The 20,540-nt window shown below is 38.0% G+C and overlaps 1 protein-coding gene across 2 annotated transcripts in view; it reads right to left on the bottom strand.

Annotated features, from left to right (window-relative positions):
- RPS6KA6 (ribosomal protein S6 kinase A6) overlaps window positions 1-20,540 on the bottom strand; it is a 109,806-nt gene that overhangs the window by 8,844 nt on the left and 80,422 nt on the right. For both annotated transcript variants that reach the window (XM_020964555.2, XM_020964557.2), the window contains exons 19-21: window positions 17,757-17,833; window positions 15,159-15,276; window positions 4,360-4,500 (exon numbers count right to left, since the gene is read on the bottom strand). In XM_020964555.2, coding sequence (XP_020820214.2) covers window positions 4,360-4,500; window positions 15,159-15,276; window positions 17,757-17,833 — 336 coding nt within the window. The remainder of the gene's footprint in view (window positions 1-4,359; window positions 4,501-15,158; window positions 15,277-17,756; window positions 17,834-20,540) is intronic.

The following is a 20,540-nucleotide window of genomic DNA, read 5'->3' as shown; positions in this document are numbered from 1 at the left end:
GGATAATTAATCTGGTAAAAAGAAACCTGGGAATATAAGCATTGTTTTTAAACGTTTGGAAGAGGAATTGGATATTTTCTTTGCTGCTACAGAGGAAAGAATTAGGAACAGTGTTATTAACAGGAAGGTTTATTTAAAACTCAGCATAAACTGAGTTTAAATTAAACTCTACTTCATGAACTCTGAAATTCTCTTTTCTGAACACAATCTATTGTCATCCTACCTCTTTCTCTGCCTTGCAACCACAAATTCTGTTCTTGTCCTCACCATGACCTCCAATCCCTCCCATTCTTAGTTCTTTCCCAGGCCATCACTCCTACACTCTTCCTTCTTCCTCATCTTGGCCTACTGATGAACCAATTCAACTCTACCCTGTCCTCTTCTCTTAAGTCCTGTGTCCCCTTATCCTATTGCGGATCTTGCCTGCCAAAGCTTCAGCCTTAAACATTACCACTGCCCTCAGCATTCATTCTTTTTCATGTGCTGCTGGACAAAGCTGGAGAAAATCACAAACAACCTCACGCTGAATCCATTATGGAGGCTCTTCCAAAACTTTTCCACCCCCATCCAAAGTTCCATGGCTCCCCTCTCCCACCCTCTCAGTAGACAAACTTATCTCATATTTTACTGAAAAATGAGGCCATTCACCTGTAAGCTTCCTCTTCTCCCTTCTTCCTCATCTTGTATCTCCCAGATGTCTTCTGCCATTACTTCTTCTGCACCCTTGTCTTACAAGAAGACATGGCCCTTCTCCTTGCCAAGGAAAACCTTTCTACATGCATAGGTAATGTTATTCCATGCTATCTTCACCAGCAGACTGTCCCTTCTATTATTCCCATTCTCTCACTTATCTTTAATCTCTCCTGGTCTACTGGCTGCTTCCCTACTGCCTACAAACTCACTCAGGACTCCCTCAACCTCAAAAAACCCCTCACTTCATGCATTCATCCCTACTAGTTATTATGCCATATCTTTCCTCCAATTAATAGATAAATTCATTGACATCTTAAACTCACTAAGTCCAAAAACGAATTTATTATCTTCCCCTTTAAACTCTCACTCCATCCTTACTTTCTTATTACTTTCTTCTCTAGGCTTAAAACCTAAGAATCATCTTTGAATCTTTACTCTCTCACCTCTACTCCCCCCACTAATCCAAACTGTTGCATGTCCTGTTGATTCTCCCTTTGTAACACTACTTGTATATGCCCCTTTCTCTCCTCTGACAGTGCCATCACCATTGTGCAGGCTCTCATCACCTCACACTGAAACTACTGCAACAGCCTTCTGGTTGGTGTTCTTGCCTCAAGCCTTTCCTCTTTCCAGTCCATCTTCCATTCAGCTGCCAACCTGATCTTCCCTAAGTACAAGTTTGTGTCACTCCCCTACTCAATAAACTTCAAGAGCTCCCTATCACCTCCAGGATCAAATATAAAATCTTCTATTTGGCATTCAAAGCATTTAATAACCTGGCTGCCTCTTACCTTTCCAGCCTTCTTACACCTTACTCCCCACATATACTCTATGATCCAGTGATATGTGCCTCCTTGCTGCTCCTGGCCCACGGTACTCTATCTCCTGATTCTGAGCATGTTCACTGGCGGTCCCCCAGGCCTGGAATTCTCTTCCTCTTCATCTCTGCTTCTTGGCTTCAAGTCCCAGCTAAAATCTTATCTTCTATAAGAAGCTTTTCCTGATTCTCCTTAATGCTAGTGTCTTTTCTCTGTTGGTTATCTTCAATTTATCCTGTGCATATCTTGTTTCTATGTAGTTCTTTGTATGTTGTCTCCCTATTAGACTATGAGCTCTTCAGGGGCAGGAAAGTGGTGGCTGCTAAATCTTGTGCAGGGTATAGGAACAGGTACCATCTGGTACTCAGTTGCTCCTTACCCAGTTACTGGTCAGATTGAGTGGGGAGAAGGGAATCTCCAAATCCATATGGATCCTACCTGTGGACACTCAAGTACTTGAAATCTCTCTTTCTGGTGTTTTCTGTATTTTTTTCTTTGACCTGTGAGCTCTAGATTCTGGCTATAATAATCCTGGAAGTTTTCATTTGGGGGTTTCTTTCAGAAGGTGATGTGGATTTTTTCAATTTCTACTTTGCCTTCTGGTTCGAAGAATTCTGGGAAGTTCTCTTTTATGATTTCTTGAAATATGATGGCTGTGCTCTTTTTAAAGTCACAACTTCCATGTCTGTGCTCTTTTTTTATCATGGCTTTTAGGTGGCCTAATGATTTTTACAATATCTTTCCTCCATGTATTTTCTAGGTTAGTTGTTTTTGGTCTGAGATATCTTATATTTTTTTCCCTTTTTTCAGTCTTTTGATTTTTAAAAAATGTTTCTTGATGTCTCATGGAGTCATGAGCTCTTATATGGTCCATTCTAATTTTCAGAAAGTTATGTATTCTTGGGTAAGGTTTTGTACCTTTTGTTCCAAGATGTTAATTCTTTTTTTCATATTTTTCTTCCATAGCTTATTTCCTTTCCAATTTTTTCTTCTACCACTCTCATTTATTTTTTAAATCATTTTTGTAGCTTTAAAAAAACAAAACAAAACCAAAACCTCTTGCTTTAATCTAACTTCCAGGAGTTCTTATTGGCTTTCATGTCCAAGCTATATTTTTATTTGAGGCTTTGCATATAGATGTTTTTGAGTCATTATTTCTTTTGGATTTGCATTTTAATCTTCTCTGTTGTCATAATAGCTCTTACAGTAGGATCTGAGCTATTATTATGGTGGAATTCTTTTTTTGGTTTGTTCATTGTTTCAGCCTACTTCTTGACTTTGGACTTTATGTTAGTTTTGGGCTCTGCACACCTGAAGGGAATGTCTGGCCTATATTTTGCAATTTTCACAACTCAGGTTGGAGGCCTGCAAGATTTTAGTGTTCCCAATGTGATGTGATAGGGAAAAAGTCTGCTTGCTGTCTTCCCAGCATGAGCTCTGCAAGTTCCTAATCCAAGTTTGGGTCTACCAGCTTATGTTTAAGTAGACTGCTGTTAGATTCAGCCACTATTAGCCCACTGGGAGGCTCTGCAGGTTCACAGTGACTGAACTGCAGGCTGCTCCCTTGGTCTGAGACTTTTGCTCTAATTAATCCATTGCAGGCTTCCATCTAGGCTGGAGGTTAAAACTGAGTCCCTGCTCTGCTCCTAGAATCAGAACCACACAGCTACTGTTTGCATCCAAGCGTGTTCCTTGTACAGTACACAGCTAAGGTCCATCAGTGATCACTTCTCTTTACCATTCCTATTTGGAGGTCCCCTCTTTCTGACTCAGTCTGAATGGAAACTAGATAATGTGCAACCGAGCTACCAGATGGTACCTGTTCCTGTATCCTGCAGTATTTTAGGGATTTCCACATGTCAAAATCTTACTCATTATTTGAGCACAAATACCACCTTCTCCATGAAACCTTCCTTGATGCCCTCCAAATGAATGCGATTTCTCTATATTATGAAATTCTGCAAGACTGTACCTATTTTACAGCACCGAACTATATAATACAATGCATTGAAAAGTAACTAAAGAGAAGAATATGAGATTTGTTTTGGGGTCAATCTTGTTCAAAAGATTGCTTGAATTGTTATATTTTAATCAATAAGTCTAATTTGGTTGGGAATTTAAATAATAAGACTTACATGGGAGTCTATTATGAACAAATAAATATTAGCTCCTCATTTGGTAATATCAATTTTTTTGTTCCTTCCCTGCTGATACCTAGACTGAGCAGTATACCTCAAAAGGCATCATAAGACACAAAAACAAAGGGCCAAAATGAAAAGTGATATTTGAAAAAACAACAACAAACTAAATAAAGTTCAATTTTGGAACAAGTACATAAAGAATTACAGGGAAGATTTTCTGTCCTGAGGCAGGTCACTCCACTACTTTTATACCATTAACACTGCAGATTTTCCCCATGACATCCTTTATTCTAATACTGTCTACAATGGAAGGAAATCTACAGCTATACTAGAAGGAACGAGCACTAGATGTCAGTTGTGACTATAGTGTTACCAGTTTTTGTTTCCTCCATTCTGTTCACTGCTACAAACGATATATTTAAAAGAAAATAAAAGCATGATCTTTTAAGGTGTCCGGAGTGAGGCAGGGGAAGATAGGAAGCTTTTCTTTCATAATATGGAAAAGAAAAATTAAATAATGTTAGGAAGTATCTAAGATTTACTGCTTAAAAATAATAGTCTGAAGTTAAAAAAATTCCTCGAAGTGGCTCTGTATCTGTTAAAATAACCTTTTAAGATAATTACCTTACTGTGGTCAGTACAATGACTTGCTTGGGTATGAAGTATAGGCATTAAATATCAACAGAGTTTTAAAATAATTATTTTACCTTTACTAGATGTGGTGCATCTTGCCTGTTGAGCTGATAATGGGGTAGCTGGTCCCTACAGGCTATCCATGAGTGTTTTAATACTTGTTCAGCAGTATACCGTTGATGTGGGTCTACGTGAAGCATATGAGATAGCAAATCCTAAATAAAAATGAAAAAACATTTAGTTGAACCAAACATGAAATAAACAAAAGATACTATTGCATATTTTTCTTAAATATAAACATTTGTAGCTTTATAATTTCTCTTTGGACATCAGATCAGTGGAATGGCACATATATTGAAAATAGTCAAATGGTAAGAGACAATTTCCCAAAATACATCAATTTTGGCTATTCCCACTAATTAGGAAAAGCCACATGTGTGAAGTTGCAATGTGGTAAGTGAAGGGGAAGGGAAAGTAGTTTTCAGAAAATGGCTATAAAGCAACAACCACCTATCCTGAAATATGGTAAGCGATCAAGAAGAAACTAACTATAGAAATATACTATTACTATGACTCCAAAAGTAAATGCCTAAAACATTTGGGGATAGGGGAGAAGAAGGGTTCCATGTGGCTAATTCAGTTGATAATTGGATTTTACTGTATGAAACACTTAAGAAAGCAATAAAAGCAACTATCTAAATCTAGTATTTACTCTTAATCACCGTTATAACGTTTGAACTGCCGCAGTGCTAAGTTCTTCTTAATTATAGCTACTGTGAATGCCCTTAACTTCAATATCTCACATTAATGTATAATGTTGTTACATATTATTACATTATTATGTTATACATGTTACCTCTATACTTTTTTCTCTCATATGTATATTACACATATCACATCAATTATGACTACTCTTAATTTCAATGTGACAGCAAAATGTATATGAATATGTAAACATGTTACGCACACACATACACAAACACACACACATCTGGACCTGTAATTCCATAAGCTTGGAGAACTCCCAGTGTGGGGACTCCTTCAATTCATTATCAACTTATATGTGATTTACAAGATTTTACCCAGGTCTTCCTAACTCAAGGCCAGGCCTATAGCAACACTAAGCTACATGGCCTCTCATATTTATTACATACACAGTAAAATACTATTTGGTTTTTGAAAATAAGATAATAATACTATTTTTAAAACCCCATAAACTCTTCTCAGACTCAAAATGAATGAACTTTTCAAGTTATGGTACATTCTATTTCTTCTCCCTACTTCTCTTCTCTTGGTGGTGGTGGTATATGGTGGTATATCTGGTATCAATTTGGATTTAACAGAAAACTGTGATAATAGCAAACTGTAAAAAGAACAACAGGATAATTATAGAAAGACACTGAAACACTCAAGTAAAAGCAGCAATGTGAAAGAAAAATAAATAAAATGAAAACACAACATGACATATAATAGAAATGAATGCAGAGTGTGACATATGATACAGCCAAATGCAAATTATCAAAATTGACTTTCATTGAATCACTATCATTAGAAAAGTTCTCTCTGATCATGGAATACTTAAACTTCTAAATTAACCATACAGACAAAAAAAAAATCCCAGACCTCCAGCCTGCTGCTATTTATACTTGACCAATTGTTTTTTCCTTTATATTTAGGGGAGATAAAGGCAAAGGAAAATGGTTCGAGAGAGAACACAGAAGGCAGTCGGGCTTTTATAAAATTGGGACCATAGTGCTATACCATGAATTCTACCCTTTCTGTGGGAAAATATCCAATAGGACCAGTTAGATAAGGAAAATATTTAGTCACAAAAAGTGAAGGGAGAAGATAAGGCAAAAACTAGCAGTTTGTTTTTAGCCCAGTCCTGAAGATGGGGTGCTAAAATTTTAAAATGTTAGAACTAAAGAGAATTTAGGGAAGATCTAATCTAACACCTTCATCTGACAAATGGGAAAACTGAGGTCCAGAGAAGGGGAGAAGCTTAACAAAGTGTCATAGCTAGTTGGTAAAAAATCAAGACGAGAACTCAAGTCTCAGCTCCTAGTCCTGTGCTCTTTACATTATATCCCAGTTTACAGAAATGAGAAATTTACTCTGCTTCACATTGGCCTTGGGTCACCCTGATCCTAAAGGATCCCAAGGTGACTAAGTCCAGTTTATTTTATTTATTTTTTGTGAGGCAATTGGGGTTAAGTGACTTGCCCAGAGTCACACAGCTAGGGAGTGTTTTGTGTCTGAGGCCAGATTTGAACTCAGGTCCTCCTGACTACAGAGCTGGTGCTCTACCCACTGTGCCACCTAGCTACTCCTGCCCTATCCCCAACTAAATCTAGTTCTAAGGTTGCTCTTAGGGTTATGACTGTATGTTCTTGGGTAGGATCACAAAATAAGGGCTAGAAGGGACCTTGGCACTCATTTAAACCATTCTACAGATAAGGAAACATAGGCCGTCTGCCACTTTCTCTTTCTTCACTTGTCTCACATAATGAAATGGCCTTACTCCTTACCAAGGCTAACCCCTCTACTTGTTCAAATAATCCCATTCCATCCTGTCTCCTCCAACAGATTGCCCCCGCTGTCATTCCTACTCTTATACTTGCTTTTGATCTCTCCCTAATGGCATCTTCCCTACCGCCTACAAATATGCCCATGTCTCTGCCATCCTGAAAAATCCATCACTTGATCCTTCACTCCGGCTATCTATCATCCTTTATCTCTTTGGCCTTTTATGACTAAACTCCTTGAAAAGGCTGTGTATAATAGATGTCTCCACTTTCTCTCCTCTCAGTCTCTTCTTAACCCGTTACAATCTGGCTTTTGATCTTATCATTCCACTACAAATGGTCTCTCCACAGTTACTAGTGATCTTTTAGTTGACAAATCCAATAGACTTTTCTCAATGGTCATTCTCCTTAACTTCTCTGCAGCCTTTGACACTGTTAACCAGCCTCTCCTTCTTTATATTCTGTTCTAAGTTTTTAGGATGCTATTTTCTCCTGGTTTTCCTCCTACCAATTTGACCACCTTCTCTGACTTGGCTGGATCTACCTCCAGATCACACCCTCTAACAGTAGATGTCTCTCAGGGTTCTGTCCTGGGTCCTCTTCTCTTCTCCCTCTATACTATTTCATAGGTGATCCTGTTGATCAGCTCCCATTAATTTAATTATCATTTCTATGCTGATACTTCTCAAATTTACCTAGCCTGCCTCAATCTTTCTTCTGACCTCCAACCTCACATTTCCAACTGTCTTTCAGACATGTTGAACAGGATGTCTAATATGTATCTTAAACCCATTACATCAAAAAACAGAACTCATTATCTTTCCCACTAAATCCTGCCCCTACCTCCTACCTTCCCTATTACTGTAGAGGATAAAACCATCCTCCCAGTCTCTCAGGCTCACAATCTAAGAGTCATCCTGGACTCCTCGATATCTCTCATCCCACTATATCCAAGCTATTGTCAAGGTCTGTCAATGATATCATTGCAACATCTCTTGAATATGGCCCCTTCTCTCCTCTGATACTGCTACACCCTGGTGCAATCCCTCATCACTGCATGTGAACTGCAATAGCTACTGGTAGATCTACCCACCTCCAGTCTCTCCCCACTCCAGTCCATCCTCCATTCAGCCACTAAAATGATTTTCCTAAAATGCAGGTCTGATCCTATCACACACACCTCCACCCCACTCACTGAACTCCAATGGCTCCTTATCATTTCCAGGATCAAATACAAAATTCTCTGGCATTCAAAACCCTTTATAACCTAGCCCCCTCCTATCTTTCCAGTCTTCTTATACCTTATTCCCCAGTATGTACTCTTTAATCCGGTGACACTGGCCTCCTGGCTGTTCCATGAACAAGACACTTCATCTCTCAGCTTTGGGCATTCTCTCTGGCTGTCCCCACTCCACTCTGAGGATTGACCTGCCTGGCTCTCTTTAAGTCCCAACTAAAATTACTCCTATAGGAAGTCTTCCCCAACCCCTCTCAATTCCCTCTGCTAATTATTTCCTACTTATCCTGTTTATATATACGATATTTTATACACACACACACACACACACACGCATATATGTATATATGTGTGTATATAGTTTATGTACAGAATATATATTTTGTATATCTTGTATATAACTTGCTTTGTATATATTTGATTGCATGTCCCTTTCCCCCATTAGATTGTGAGCTTGAGGGCAGGGATTGTTTTGTGCCTCTTTTTGTATCCATAGTGCTTAGCAGAGTGCCTGGTATACAGTAGGTGCTCAATAAATGTTTGCTGAATGAATGATTAAGTGACTTACACAAAGTCACATAGCTACTAACACAGGATTTGAGCCCAAGTGTTCTTTACTCCAAGTATAATACTCTATCCATTATACCATGTTACATCAGGATAGAGCTGGATGATTTCAACTTATCTGTAACAGAAACAGATCCCTGAGCCTAACTAAGAGTTGGAGATGGAAACTTTTGTAGGTCAGAAGGAAAACAAAAAGCCCCAAATCTAATAGGAACCTGTCAGGAACAAATCAGTGTCTGAGGGTAGGGCAGTTGAGTGTGCAGGCAACTTGTAGAAATTTCCTTATTACCCTAAAAGTAGTCTTATGGTGCCAACCACTGGTATACATGATATTTTCTTTCAAATGTCTGTTAGTGTTTGACATAATACTCATTAAACTTGCTAAGCAATGGTAAACACTTATCGTTCTCTGTTTAAAGGCACTGATCACGTAGTACTTATTCAGAAATCGCTACCATCAGCCCAAGAGGTTTTCCTCTGGGTTTCTGCACAGGAAAGAGTATTTGGTCTTACTGAGTGAAGAAACTAAGAATAGTTAATGCAGGAAGTCAAGATTTGGTTAGGTATCTAGGATTAATGTACTTTTATAAGTGTCCCACAGGAGCCTTGGTAGACAATGAACAGCCATAAAACCTAGTCAATTAATATCTGGAAATAAGGATTGATTTTTCAACAGCAAAGTGGTTTCTCCTGAGGTATGGAACAAAAAATAACTAATAAATGGTGCCATCCCAGTAACTCTTACATGATTCTATGGTCAATATTTGTTCACTTGGAAAGGTTTGATAGAGTGCTCTTCAGTTTGTGATAAATGGCTTCATAGCAGAAATTTAATACAAGGTTTTATAACTTTCTTCTACAGAGTTCAAAGTATTTTATTTGGAACATCATTAATCTTATAATTCTTCAGCATTTCTTTCAAATAAGAGGTAAGTTTCCCTTGTCAGAGTGGCAAGATGAAGACAGATAACAAATAAAAGTGTCATTAACTTAATATTCACTGAATTTTCATAATAGCTACGATTAGAGGAAAATGAGCTCACTCATGGGTCACAAAACAAAATCTGTCACCTCCATATGAATATTTTTCAGTTTTGCAGAGTGGTCTTGGCAGAGCTGACTATGAAAAAGAAAGGATATAAGAATGTGCTACTGTAAGACATAATCAATGGGGAAGCCATTCAGAAGATACATGAAGAAGAAAACCATTACTAACTCAAAGTCATTAAACTTAATTCAACATGATTCTCAGAACTTTGTTATTCTTATATTCAATAAAAGTCAAGAAAACTCCAAGTATTTAGGATGAATATGAGTAATCATCACCTTGACTATACTGCTCAAAGTACTAAAAGAGGTATAATGTTATTTGCAAATAGGTATGACCAACATGGAAATTAATCAATTAGAGTCCTAACACTTTGCCTATTATTAATTATTATTTAATTATCAATTAAAAATTAATAAAAATGTTATTGTTATTCCAATTAGTAACTATCAACATGAGGACACTGTACTTCAATTTTCACAAAGGCCTTACAACTCCAGGTTTTGGCATTTGGGAGCAATAAGGAAATATTTTCACAGATTGACCACTTAAGCAAGATGTTATGCCTTGATTCCAGGTAAAAATACATGGTCATTCTTCATAAACAGAATTCTAACATCAAAACTCTAACAAATTTTCTAACTTAGCTTCCCAACGGGTTTACCTAGAACTATACTCAGAAGAATTTGGTACCCAGCAGAAACTGTTGAATGCTAAGATTTACAGAAAGTACTAGGAGGACTTCATAACAACCTATAAATGTCAACTATAAATGACCAAGCAACATGGACAATGCCAGAATATGGCTTGTAAAAGTCTCTAGTACATTTAAATTGTATACTGCAGAAACTAAATGGGACAATATAAAAGGCTTTGCTCTGTTTGAGTCTTTTACTACTTGGATATCAAAGTTGAAAATGTCTGCCAAGTTAATCTCAATTTATTAAGGATTTAAGTTCTATCTAGAACTAGAAAAAAGTTGGAGTAAACGTTTAAAACCTGACTGATTTTGACTCCATTAATTTAGTCATTCAGGCAAGGAACTGTAGTGACATTGACCTTTCTTCTCATCTATGATAAAGGGTACCAGGTACAAATGAAAATATAAAACAGAATTCAGGAAAGAATGAAAGTGCTTAGGAAAAGTAAGTCCCAACACTTCTGTAGTATTTTTATACAGCTGGTAGACTCACTGTAAATTATACTCCCATAAGGACTACTGGTAGGCAATACTTACTCACATTATGTAAGTGAAATAACAAATGTGTTTTAAAAAATCTTCTAAAGCTCCTTGAGAACAGGGACTGTTTCTTTCTTGGTGTCCATATGCCAAGTATAGTGCCAGGGACCCAGGAGGCACCGCAAATAGAAAGAATGAAACAATCTCTACTTGCAAGGCTCTTATTTTCTAACATGGGACGAAACAAGCACACCTAAAGTATATACAGCATAAATACGAAATGCATACAAATATATACAAAGTTATTAAAGACAACGTAGTTTGGGACCAACGGTACTAACAGGTGTAGGGAATGAGGAAAGACTATGCTGAAGGTGGTACCTGAGCAGCATCTTAAAGGAAGAGAGACATTGTATGAGATACGGGTAAGGAAGAAGTGCATTGCAGGCAAAGGGAATGGCCAGTGTGAAGGCACTGAGAGGAGAAACAAGAAGGTACTGAGAGCGGTGGCCTCTGTAAGAAAAAGAAAGGCCACTCTGGCTGGATGATAGAGCGTGGGAAGCAGACTAATGTTCAGTGAGGCTGAAAAGCTAGGTCAGAGACAGGCTGCATGAAACTTTAAAGGTTAAATAGGAATTTGTATTTTATCTTAGAAACAAAGATGCCTGTCTATGTTAGGCAGATTTTACTGACTTCCATTTCATTTGAGTTAATAATGTACTTTCATCCATTCTTCTGATTTCGTGTTTTCCCTCCCTGACTTCATGAGGAGAAGAATAAAGATGGTAAGCTGCTTTGGGGCTGAGGGAAAGAAGTCATCAGTAATTAATCGTATAGGTCCAAGTGGTGCTCCAGCTGTTCCTCTATGCACCACCAACTCCACTTTACCCTTGCAGTTATGGAGGGTCAGGTCCAGGACCTTTCTCAATTTCTTAAGTCAGAGAGACTCTGCCAATTCACACAGCTCTTAGACTCCAGCCTCTATTGCCACTATTCTTCTACTCTCCCCTAAACATGTCATCCTGTCAGGAAATCAGTTTCCATCTGTGCTCAAGTATGTTGTGTAAAGCATTCTAGATCTTTCAGAAAAGCTTATGAAAAACTCTCTTCTCAGAGGCAGACGATAAAAGCTGCTTAAGTCATTAACAGAGCATTGCTAAAAGAAATACTACTCTATGTTACTATATGTAAAATCATTTAAAATAGCTTGAGATAAAAAGCTGCAGACAGGAGAGCTGGATGACTCTTCATTCCTTCATTCACCCATTCATTCCTTCAATAAAGACTTACTGAATGACTAGTCTTTATTAAGCAATCACTTCTTTAAGAGTAAGCGAAGATTTTCTTTATTCTGCTTGGAGAGACCCTAGCCATCTTGATGTAAGAGTGGGAGGTGAGCCTTTCACAGTGTTCCCTCTCTTCCCCGCTTCTTTCAGGAAGGGAAGGGAAAAGCTGCTCAGAGTAAGTTTTCATAACAGAGCAGTCCCAGGAATAGTTCTCTAAGCTAAAGTACCCATATGTTTTCTTTCAAGTTCATCATTTATAGCCTTCCTAAATTCCTTGCTAATAACATCAACAAAAAATCCAAAAGGACACAGCATTGAGGCTAGATTTTTTTGAAAAGTAAAAAATGCTATCTTACTATTTTACTTCCCACTCAAAACAATGAATAATAAATATCTAGATTCTACTGATAAATTGGCATGTAAATTTTCTAAAAATAAATCAACACTACAAAAAACAACTACTAAGGAACAGTTACAACCAAACATGGAACAACTGATTGGTTTAAGATTGGAAAAGGAGTACGACAAGGCTGCAGATTGTCTCCTTATTTCTTTAACTTATATATGCAGAGTACCTGCATATGTGCAAAATGCCAAGCTGGATGAATCAAAAGCTAGAATCAAGGTTGCCTAGAGAAATATCAACAGTCTCAGATATGCAGATGAGACCACTCTGATGGCATAAAGTAAAGAGGAATTAAGAAGGGTGAAAGAGGAGAGTGTAAAAACTGTCTTGAAGCTTAACATAAAAAACCTAAGATTTTGGCAATTGGTCTCATCACTTCTTGGCAAACAGAGAGAGAAGAGATGGAAGCAGCATCAGATTTTATATCCTTAGGCTCAAAGATCACTGCAGATGGTGACTGCAGCCATGAAATTAAAAAGCACTTGCTCCTTGGAAGAAAAGCAAATCTGGAGAGCAGACTAAAAAGCAGAGACATCACCTTGCAGACAAAGATCTGTATAGTCAAAGGTGTGGTTTTTCCAGGAGCAATGTATGGCTGTGAGAGTTGGGCTATAAGGAAAGCCAAGCACCACAGAATCGATGCTGTCAAACTGTAGTGCTGGAGAAGATTTTTAAGAGTCCTTTGGACAGAAAGGAGATCAAATCAGTCATTGAGGTTACTCACTGGAAAGTCAAATACTGAAGCTGAAGCTTAAATACTTTGGCTATATAATGAGAAGACAGGACTCTTTTGAGAAAGACTGAAGGCAAAAGAAGAGGGTAAAGCAGAGGATGACATGGATAGATAGTGTCATGGAAGAAACAAACAGGAGCTTGGATAGACTTCCAGAGACAGCAGAGGATAAAAAGGCCTGGGGTGGTATGGTCCATGGAGTCACAAGGAGTCAGACATGACCGAACGACTGAACAACAACAAGAAAAACCAACTATTAAGACTATTAGAAGGAGCTATGGTGTGGGAAAACACCAATCCTATTTCAAAATGAGCTTCCCCCCTCCCCTACCCCCAGTTGATTTACCTTGCTAATTACACTTGGCTTAGCTAGTACTGAAATGTTTACATTCCACAAACAGATATGATTTGATAACAGGGGAACATGACCCAGAGCTATGGCAGGGCAAAGTCAGCCCGGAATTAAAATATAATTATTGATAATCCACACACGGTTAATTGAGTTATCAGCATTCAACACTGAAATACAGGCAGAGAAAGCATTAGATACTCTGTGAACCTCTAATCTGCTAATATAATTGAACAAATTTAGTTAGTATTTTGCAAACATTTGATTCCACAAACATTTGTTTAGTATCTACTATGTGCAAGGCCTTGGTGATACAAAGACCAAGGAGCTTATCTTTGACCAGAGGGCTTCCACTCCTATCCTACTTCTATAATATGACAGTGTGATAATAGGGAGTTAGTGGTAATAAAGATTAGTAAAAGCTACATGTAGAAAGAACACATGTGAGCTGACTCTTGAAGGAAGTTAGATACAAAGAAGCACAGGTCAGGAGGGAGTATTTTCAAGAGACAGGGAACAAGTCTGTCCAAAGGCCCAGAAGTGACAGATGGGATGTCAAGTTTGGGGAACAGCCAGTAGGCTAATTTGGCTTCGATGTTAGGTGGGAGCCAGATTTTGGAAGCCCTCAAGTTCCAGTGTGAGGCCTTTACATTTTATCCTGGAGGCAAATAAAGAGCCACTGAAGACTTCAGAGCAGGGAAATGACATGGAGACATCTGTGTTAGGAATATTAATTTGGCAGCTGCAGGAACTCTATATGATGAGGTGAGAGCCTAGAAGTAGAAAGGGGGGAGACTAGAAGTAGAAAGCCCAATTAAGAGGCTAAGAAAATAGTCCAGGAGAGGGGAGATGAGGACAGCATCAGAGGAGAGAAGGGGGAATATCTAAGAGATGTTGCAGGCCTTGGCAATAGCTTGGATGTGGAGGGGTGAGAGATAACAAGACGTCCAGGATGTCTCCTAGATTGTTAGCTTGAGGGAATGAGACAATACTGTTGCCTTCTGCAGTAATAGGGAAGGTAGGAGGTAGGGAGAGGGTTTAGGGGAAAGATAATAAGCTGTTTTGGACATGGTGAATTTAATTTATCTATTAGACACCTTTGAGATGTCTGAAAGGCAACTGGAGATGGGTCATTGGAGGTCAACACAGAGCCTGGGGCAGGATATATAGATTTGAGAATGTCAGCACAAAGATGGTAATTAATTAAATCCCTGGGAGCTGATGAGATCACCAAGTAGCGTAAAGAAGAGAACAGGGCCTAGAACAAAACCCTGAGGGACACCTATGGCTAGAGGGCTTTACCTGGTGGAAGAGCCATAAAAGAAGACTGAGAAGGAGAGGTCAAAGAGGTAAGAGGAGACCCAGGAGAGGGACAGGGACTGTTTTTCATTTGTACTTGTATCTCCAATGCTCAGCACAGTGCTTGACACACAGGTAAGCACTTAATGAATGCTTATTCTTTTATTCATTCATTTAAAATATTTCAGTAGTCCACAATACATTTGCAAGCCTTAAGAATGTTATAACAAAATATATTTACACCTTTGCTGCATCTGAAACAGTGTCCCAGTTGCCACCACTTAGAGAGAATTTTCCACTACCTATCCGTAACAGGATTTCTTCAGGAGTATCATTGGGACCATTAGCAAAAGGAGTATAGCTATAAAACAAACACAAAAAGAACACACATTTTAGGAGCCAATAAAAGATTCCACATATAATAAATCTAATAAAAAGATGAATATAAGACTTCAGGAAAATATTCACTAAAGAGTGAAGGTTATCTTCCTAATACTCAATTTTGTTATTGCCCACATCTCTTTTTACATCACAATTAATGGAACACAACATTCAACCCATTACCAAAATATTGCACACACAGTTTCTGTTGTGGTGGTGGTGGTTGCTGTTTGGTCATTTCAGTTGTGTCTGACTCTTTGTGACCCCATGTGGGGTTTTCTTGGCAGAGATCTTGCAGTGGTTTGCCATTTCCTTCTCCTTACTAAATGTCTGCTGTATTGCAAAGTTAATAAGAATATTTAACCTGTACCTACAGGGGCTTATCCATTTTGCGCTCATCAATCTAACTTTTAGTGTAGAACTCTTACAAAGCCAATGTTGTAATTCTTCCCCAAGAAATTATTACCAAACCACAAATTCCTAACCAGAATAAAGTTTATATTTTGCATATATTCAGTGATATGTAAGTTTTAATACATGGATTCTCATTCAAGTAAAATATTTTAAAGATAATTTGTAAGATAATCACTATTTAAATTTAGGGCTAAACTGTTTCAGAAATTGAAAAACAAGCTTTCTCAATTCAGTACCTTTTTGTTGATACCTTTCAGGGGACACACAGTAAGAGGTCGCATGCCTTAATTTGTAAACTACTTTCTATATATGAATTACTGACATGACACATACCCAGAGGAACGAAAATTTGCACATAAATTTGACATTATTTGGTTTTTTAAAATTTCATAAAATGATACTTTCTTTCATTTTTTGGAGAGGTAGAATGCATAGACAATCAGCCCTGAAGTCAGGAAGACTGGGATTTAAGGTCCACCTCTGACTCACTCTGGCTGTGTAACCCTGGGCAGGTCACTTAACCCTTTCAGTGCTTCAGGCAGCTCTCTAAGGCAGTAAATTGCAGAGAAGAGTCTTATCTGCATTGGTAGAGGAAGTTTCCTCAATATAGTTTGCTACACCAACGAAAACCCAGGTCTTCTCAACCTCTTCCCCTCCCCCAACCACACAATTCTCTGGAGGTTATGTCTCACAGGGAAAGGAACAACAAATGGGTAGATCAATATCAGAGCAGATGGTAATGCACCGCTGTTTGGGTTTGACAAAGCTGATTTATGTTAAAAAAAAAAAGGTGCAGAGAGTAAATTTTCTATAATTAGTGTTAAAAGATTTACTTAACTGATATTCCATCTAATATTGGTCAACTGTAGATAAAAATAAATTTAAGCCTAACAAGCTGATCACTCATTCTGAATAGTTTGTTTTGGCATGCCAAGTCCGATATGCAGCCTTTCACTAATGCAACTACTAAACTGATTGATAAGCACTTTACTGAGGTATGTATAATGATTTTTATGCAAATATACAATGATTTTCATAATGACTTTTAAATACAAGTTCATGACAAACTCTCTAGATAACTAACATTTTAAAGCTATACTTTTTGTATAAAAGAAGTGCTTATGGTACATCTACTACATCTCTAGTGTTATATTCCAATTGTTCTAAATATAATTTTTAAAACAAGTCACATCTCAATATATCATTATGCTATTCACTTGTCTTCATACATTATAAGTCTCCTGAGCTCCTCCATTAGATTCTGAACTCCAGGGCAGGGACTGTCTTTTGCCTTTCCTTGTAACCACAGTGCCTGGCACATAGTAGGAGCTTCATAAATGCTTACTGACTGACTAAATTAGTGGTTATTTCCCCACTAAGGTTTCTCAGAACAAACTTGGCAGCAAGAAACATTGTTTTCACTTCTAAACAAACCTGCCCAAAAGCAGACTTGCTGTTAAGAGCCACAAAATATCTGGGATATCAGGTGCATATTGCCAATGTTAATATCAGCAATTATTATCACACTTCAAATATTTCAGGCATTTTATTAAGACCTTTCAAGGCAGGCACAGGTCTCAGTTTAAACTGAAAGAAGTTATATGCTGATCTTATCAAGTATTCCTTCTGTATTATTAAGAATCATATTTCACTTCTAGCCCTTAACTATGACTCAGTAGCAATAAACTGTGTAACTTCTTGCTTACACACGCCACTTATTTTCTTATCAAATATTACTTTTACAAAGTTTTAAAAGCAGACTACTATATCAAATTAATATTAGACCCTAAAAAGAATTCTAATATGAAAACATCCTTTTGTTCAAAGGCTCACCTTTTTGGCTTGATCAAAGTATCATTAAATGACTATAAATGGAGAAGGTTACTTCAATATAGCTACCTAATCAATAAGGTCTATTAGGACATAGTACTCATATCAATTTTGAAAGAGAAAGTGCAGAATCTTTGACAAATGAAAATCATCCTTTTCTCTAGGATTATTTTCATCTCCCACAAAAATAGTGAGTGAAGCCTGAACATTTCTTACCCAGCCAGCATTGTGTAAAACAGGACACCCAAACTCCAAATATCACAGGCAGCATCATAACCTTGCCTCATGAGAACCTAAGAAACACAAATTAGTGGTACAGAGAAACATCAGAAGTTATTAGCTGTGGATTAAAAATTCAATACATTCCAGCAGTTTTTCTACCCAAAATCAAGTTGAATGAAGTGACTTCCTGAACCAGAATCCGAAAGTTATTAGTGATCTAGAAGAGCCTGCAGAGGAAGCAGAGAAAGACTGCTTGGTTAGATGTGAGGAGGCCTGGGCTCTGGTGCCAGCTGGTTAACCTCATTTTCTATGACTCTTAGTTTCCTCATCGGTTAAATGATCTCTAGTCCCTTCTAGGCAGAAAACTCTGTGATCATAATCACTAAAAACTTGAAGTCTTTTCAATTTTGAGCAAATATTCACTGAATATTGTTTCAGCACTTGTGTGTGTGCACACAGGGGAACAGTACTTTCTTAAGAGCTGGGGGTGGGGGTGGGGGGAGCAGTTGCAAAACCAAAAAAAAAGAGGTATAAGACATAGCCCTGCCTGAGAGAGCTAAGATATACTTACTTATAAAAGGTTAAACAATATAAGAAGCCAAAAAATAGTAGAAGGCAATACAAGAAATGTCACAAGACAGTATATGATCAGTATGAAGACATGAGGAATCTGGTTTATGCTTTATAACAATTTCTTGAAAAAAAGTCTATTTAGGTAACAAATGTATAGTGGATTAATTGTGAATGTCTTAGATAATCTGTCACAATTTTTTGAAATTGGGGACAATACTAATTCAATCAAATGATCAAACAGCACATTCAGTTGAAAGTTTCCTATGAAATGAACATAAATTTAAAAGTGTGTGGAAAAAAAATACCAAGGAAATAAAAGTCATATTCTTTTCACTTGGAAAAATTAGTCCACTGCAAAAGCCTCCAGGCACATGGACAAAATAGAAACATTATTAATGCATCAACACAGAATTGCATAACAGCATAAAGTTTTCATAAAAAGACTAAAAAATTATATTTGGCTTTGACAGTTGCCAGATATGAGTAAGTAATCCAAAACTCAAGTGTTTTTTTCAGCCACAGAATTAAAAAACCAAAAGCAAAATTGAATAGCTGAAGAGGCTTTCAACTTGTATAATCGACTCCCACAAATAATACAAATAGGATCCCAGATCCAGATAATACCCTTTCCTATCAGGTGCAGCAGATCTCACTCTCTCACTAATCTGAAGAAAGAAATTAAGAATGAGCTAGATTAAGGAGCATGCTGCCATCATGTTAGGACTGTCAAAAGGACAGAAGAGGATCTGATCTATGATAGAGGCAATGGAGAAATATGAGTAACAATAAAAGCTCTCATGTATTTAAGGTTCGACAAGTGCTTCAACATACATCACCTCATTTGATCCTTACAACAACGACTCTGTGAAACAAGGATCATTATTAATCCCATTTTATAGATGAGGACACTGAGGTCCAAAGAGATTTAATGACCTGCTGGCCATAAAGCAACTCAGGTGGGAGATGAATGCAAGACTTCCTCCTCCAAGTACAGAACTCTATCCCCTATGCCAGCGAGTCTTTCCAGTCAATTTCTTTCCTTGACGTTGAATTTTAAGGTTTACAAACTGTTTTCTTCACAACAACCTGATGAACCAGGAGGTGAATTCTTACTCCTATTTTGTAGCTGAAGGGAGAAGTAAGGTACAGATGGGTAAAATGACTGGCTCAGAAGTGAACCCCAGCCTCCAGGCCCCTGGCTCCCTATCCAGTGCTCTTCATCTTGCCACATAGTGTTTCTTCACCTCCAAGATGTATTCCCTTGACCCTTTCCTACTTGCTAGACACGAAGAGGGAAATCAGCGAGTCACCAGTGGATTGTGCACCTCCTTCACTCATAGAAGGGAGGCTCATATTATCTCTTCATTAGGGTAAAGAATTTCAAACCTTGTTGTACATTAAGAAAGAAGGGGTATGGGATTCAGCTCAACAAATATTTATGGAGTGCTTCTCAGACAATGTGGCAAAAGGAAGGAGCTTTGGAGGTGCCACCCTCTGCTCTATCCGTGCTCACATTCACTGGTAACAAACTAAATGGACAAAGTGAGAAACTGAGAATGGTGGAGCCATGTTGCTGCTCTGCTCTAGTACCACCTATGCCTGCTGACTCCTACACACTAGGCACAGGGAAAGCTTCAGGACACGGCCAGGTGGGGTAAAGAGTAGCTGGGGCTGAATTCTAGGTAACCCACAGTCGATGCATGTGGATCTACTCAATTATCTACCTGGCTACCTCTTCTCTTACTCTTCTTCCTAAGGCACAAGAGGAAATTGAGACAGTTAATAATACATGAAAATCTTTATGTGGGAGGTAAAATCCCTTTGTGACAGAGCTCTAACTTTTGAATTTATTTTTTTAAACCAGAAATTAGCCTTGGAGCCTGGACACCTAGGTTCTAGTCCCAATTCTGCCACTGTGAGACTTTGAGAGCAAGTCATTTCACCTTTCAGGTCCTCATTTTTCTGTGATTCTAGAAAAACATATAGTCCAGTCTAGTTCGTTTAGAAGACTGAAGATTTATACTAGAAGATAACACTATCTTCTCAGGTTCCTAAGATAAGATAAAAACAATTCTTCATGTTATCTACTCTAAATTGGTAACATGGGAGCAGCTAGGTGGTGTAGTGGATAGAGCACTGGCCCTGGAGTTAGGAGGACCTGAGTTCAAATCTGACTTCAGACACATAACACTCACTAGCTATGTG

Source organism: Phascolarctos cinereus, unplaced genomic scaffold (assembly GCF_003287225.1).
Source record: "Phascolarctos cinereus isolate Bilbo 61053 unplaced genomic scaffold, phaCin_HiC Scaffold_8;HRSCAF=390, whole genome shotgun sequence".
Lineage (NCBI taxonomy): Eukaryota > Metazoa > Chordata > Mammalia > Diprotodontia > Phascolarctidae > Phascolarctos > Phascolarctos cinereus.
Note: the sequence above shows the minus strand (reverse complement) of the source record. Positions and strands in the feature narration are given on the sequence as shown.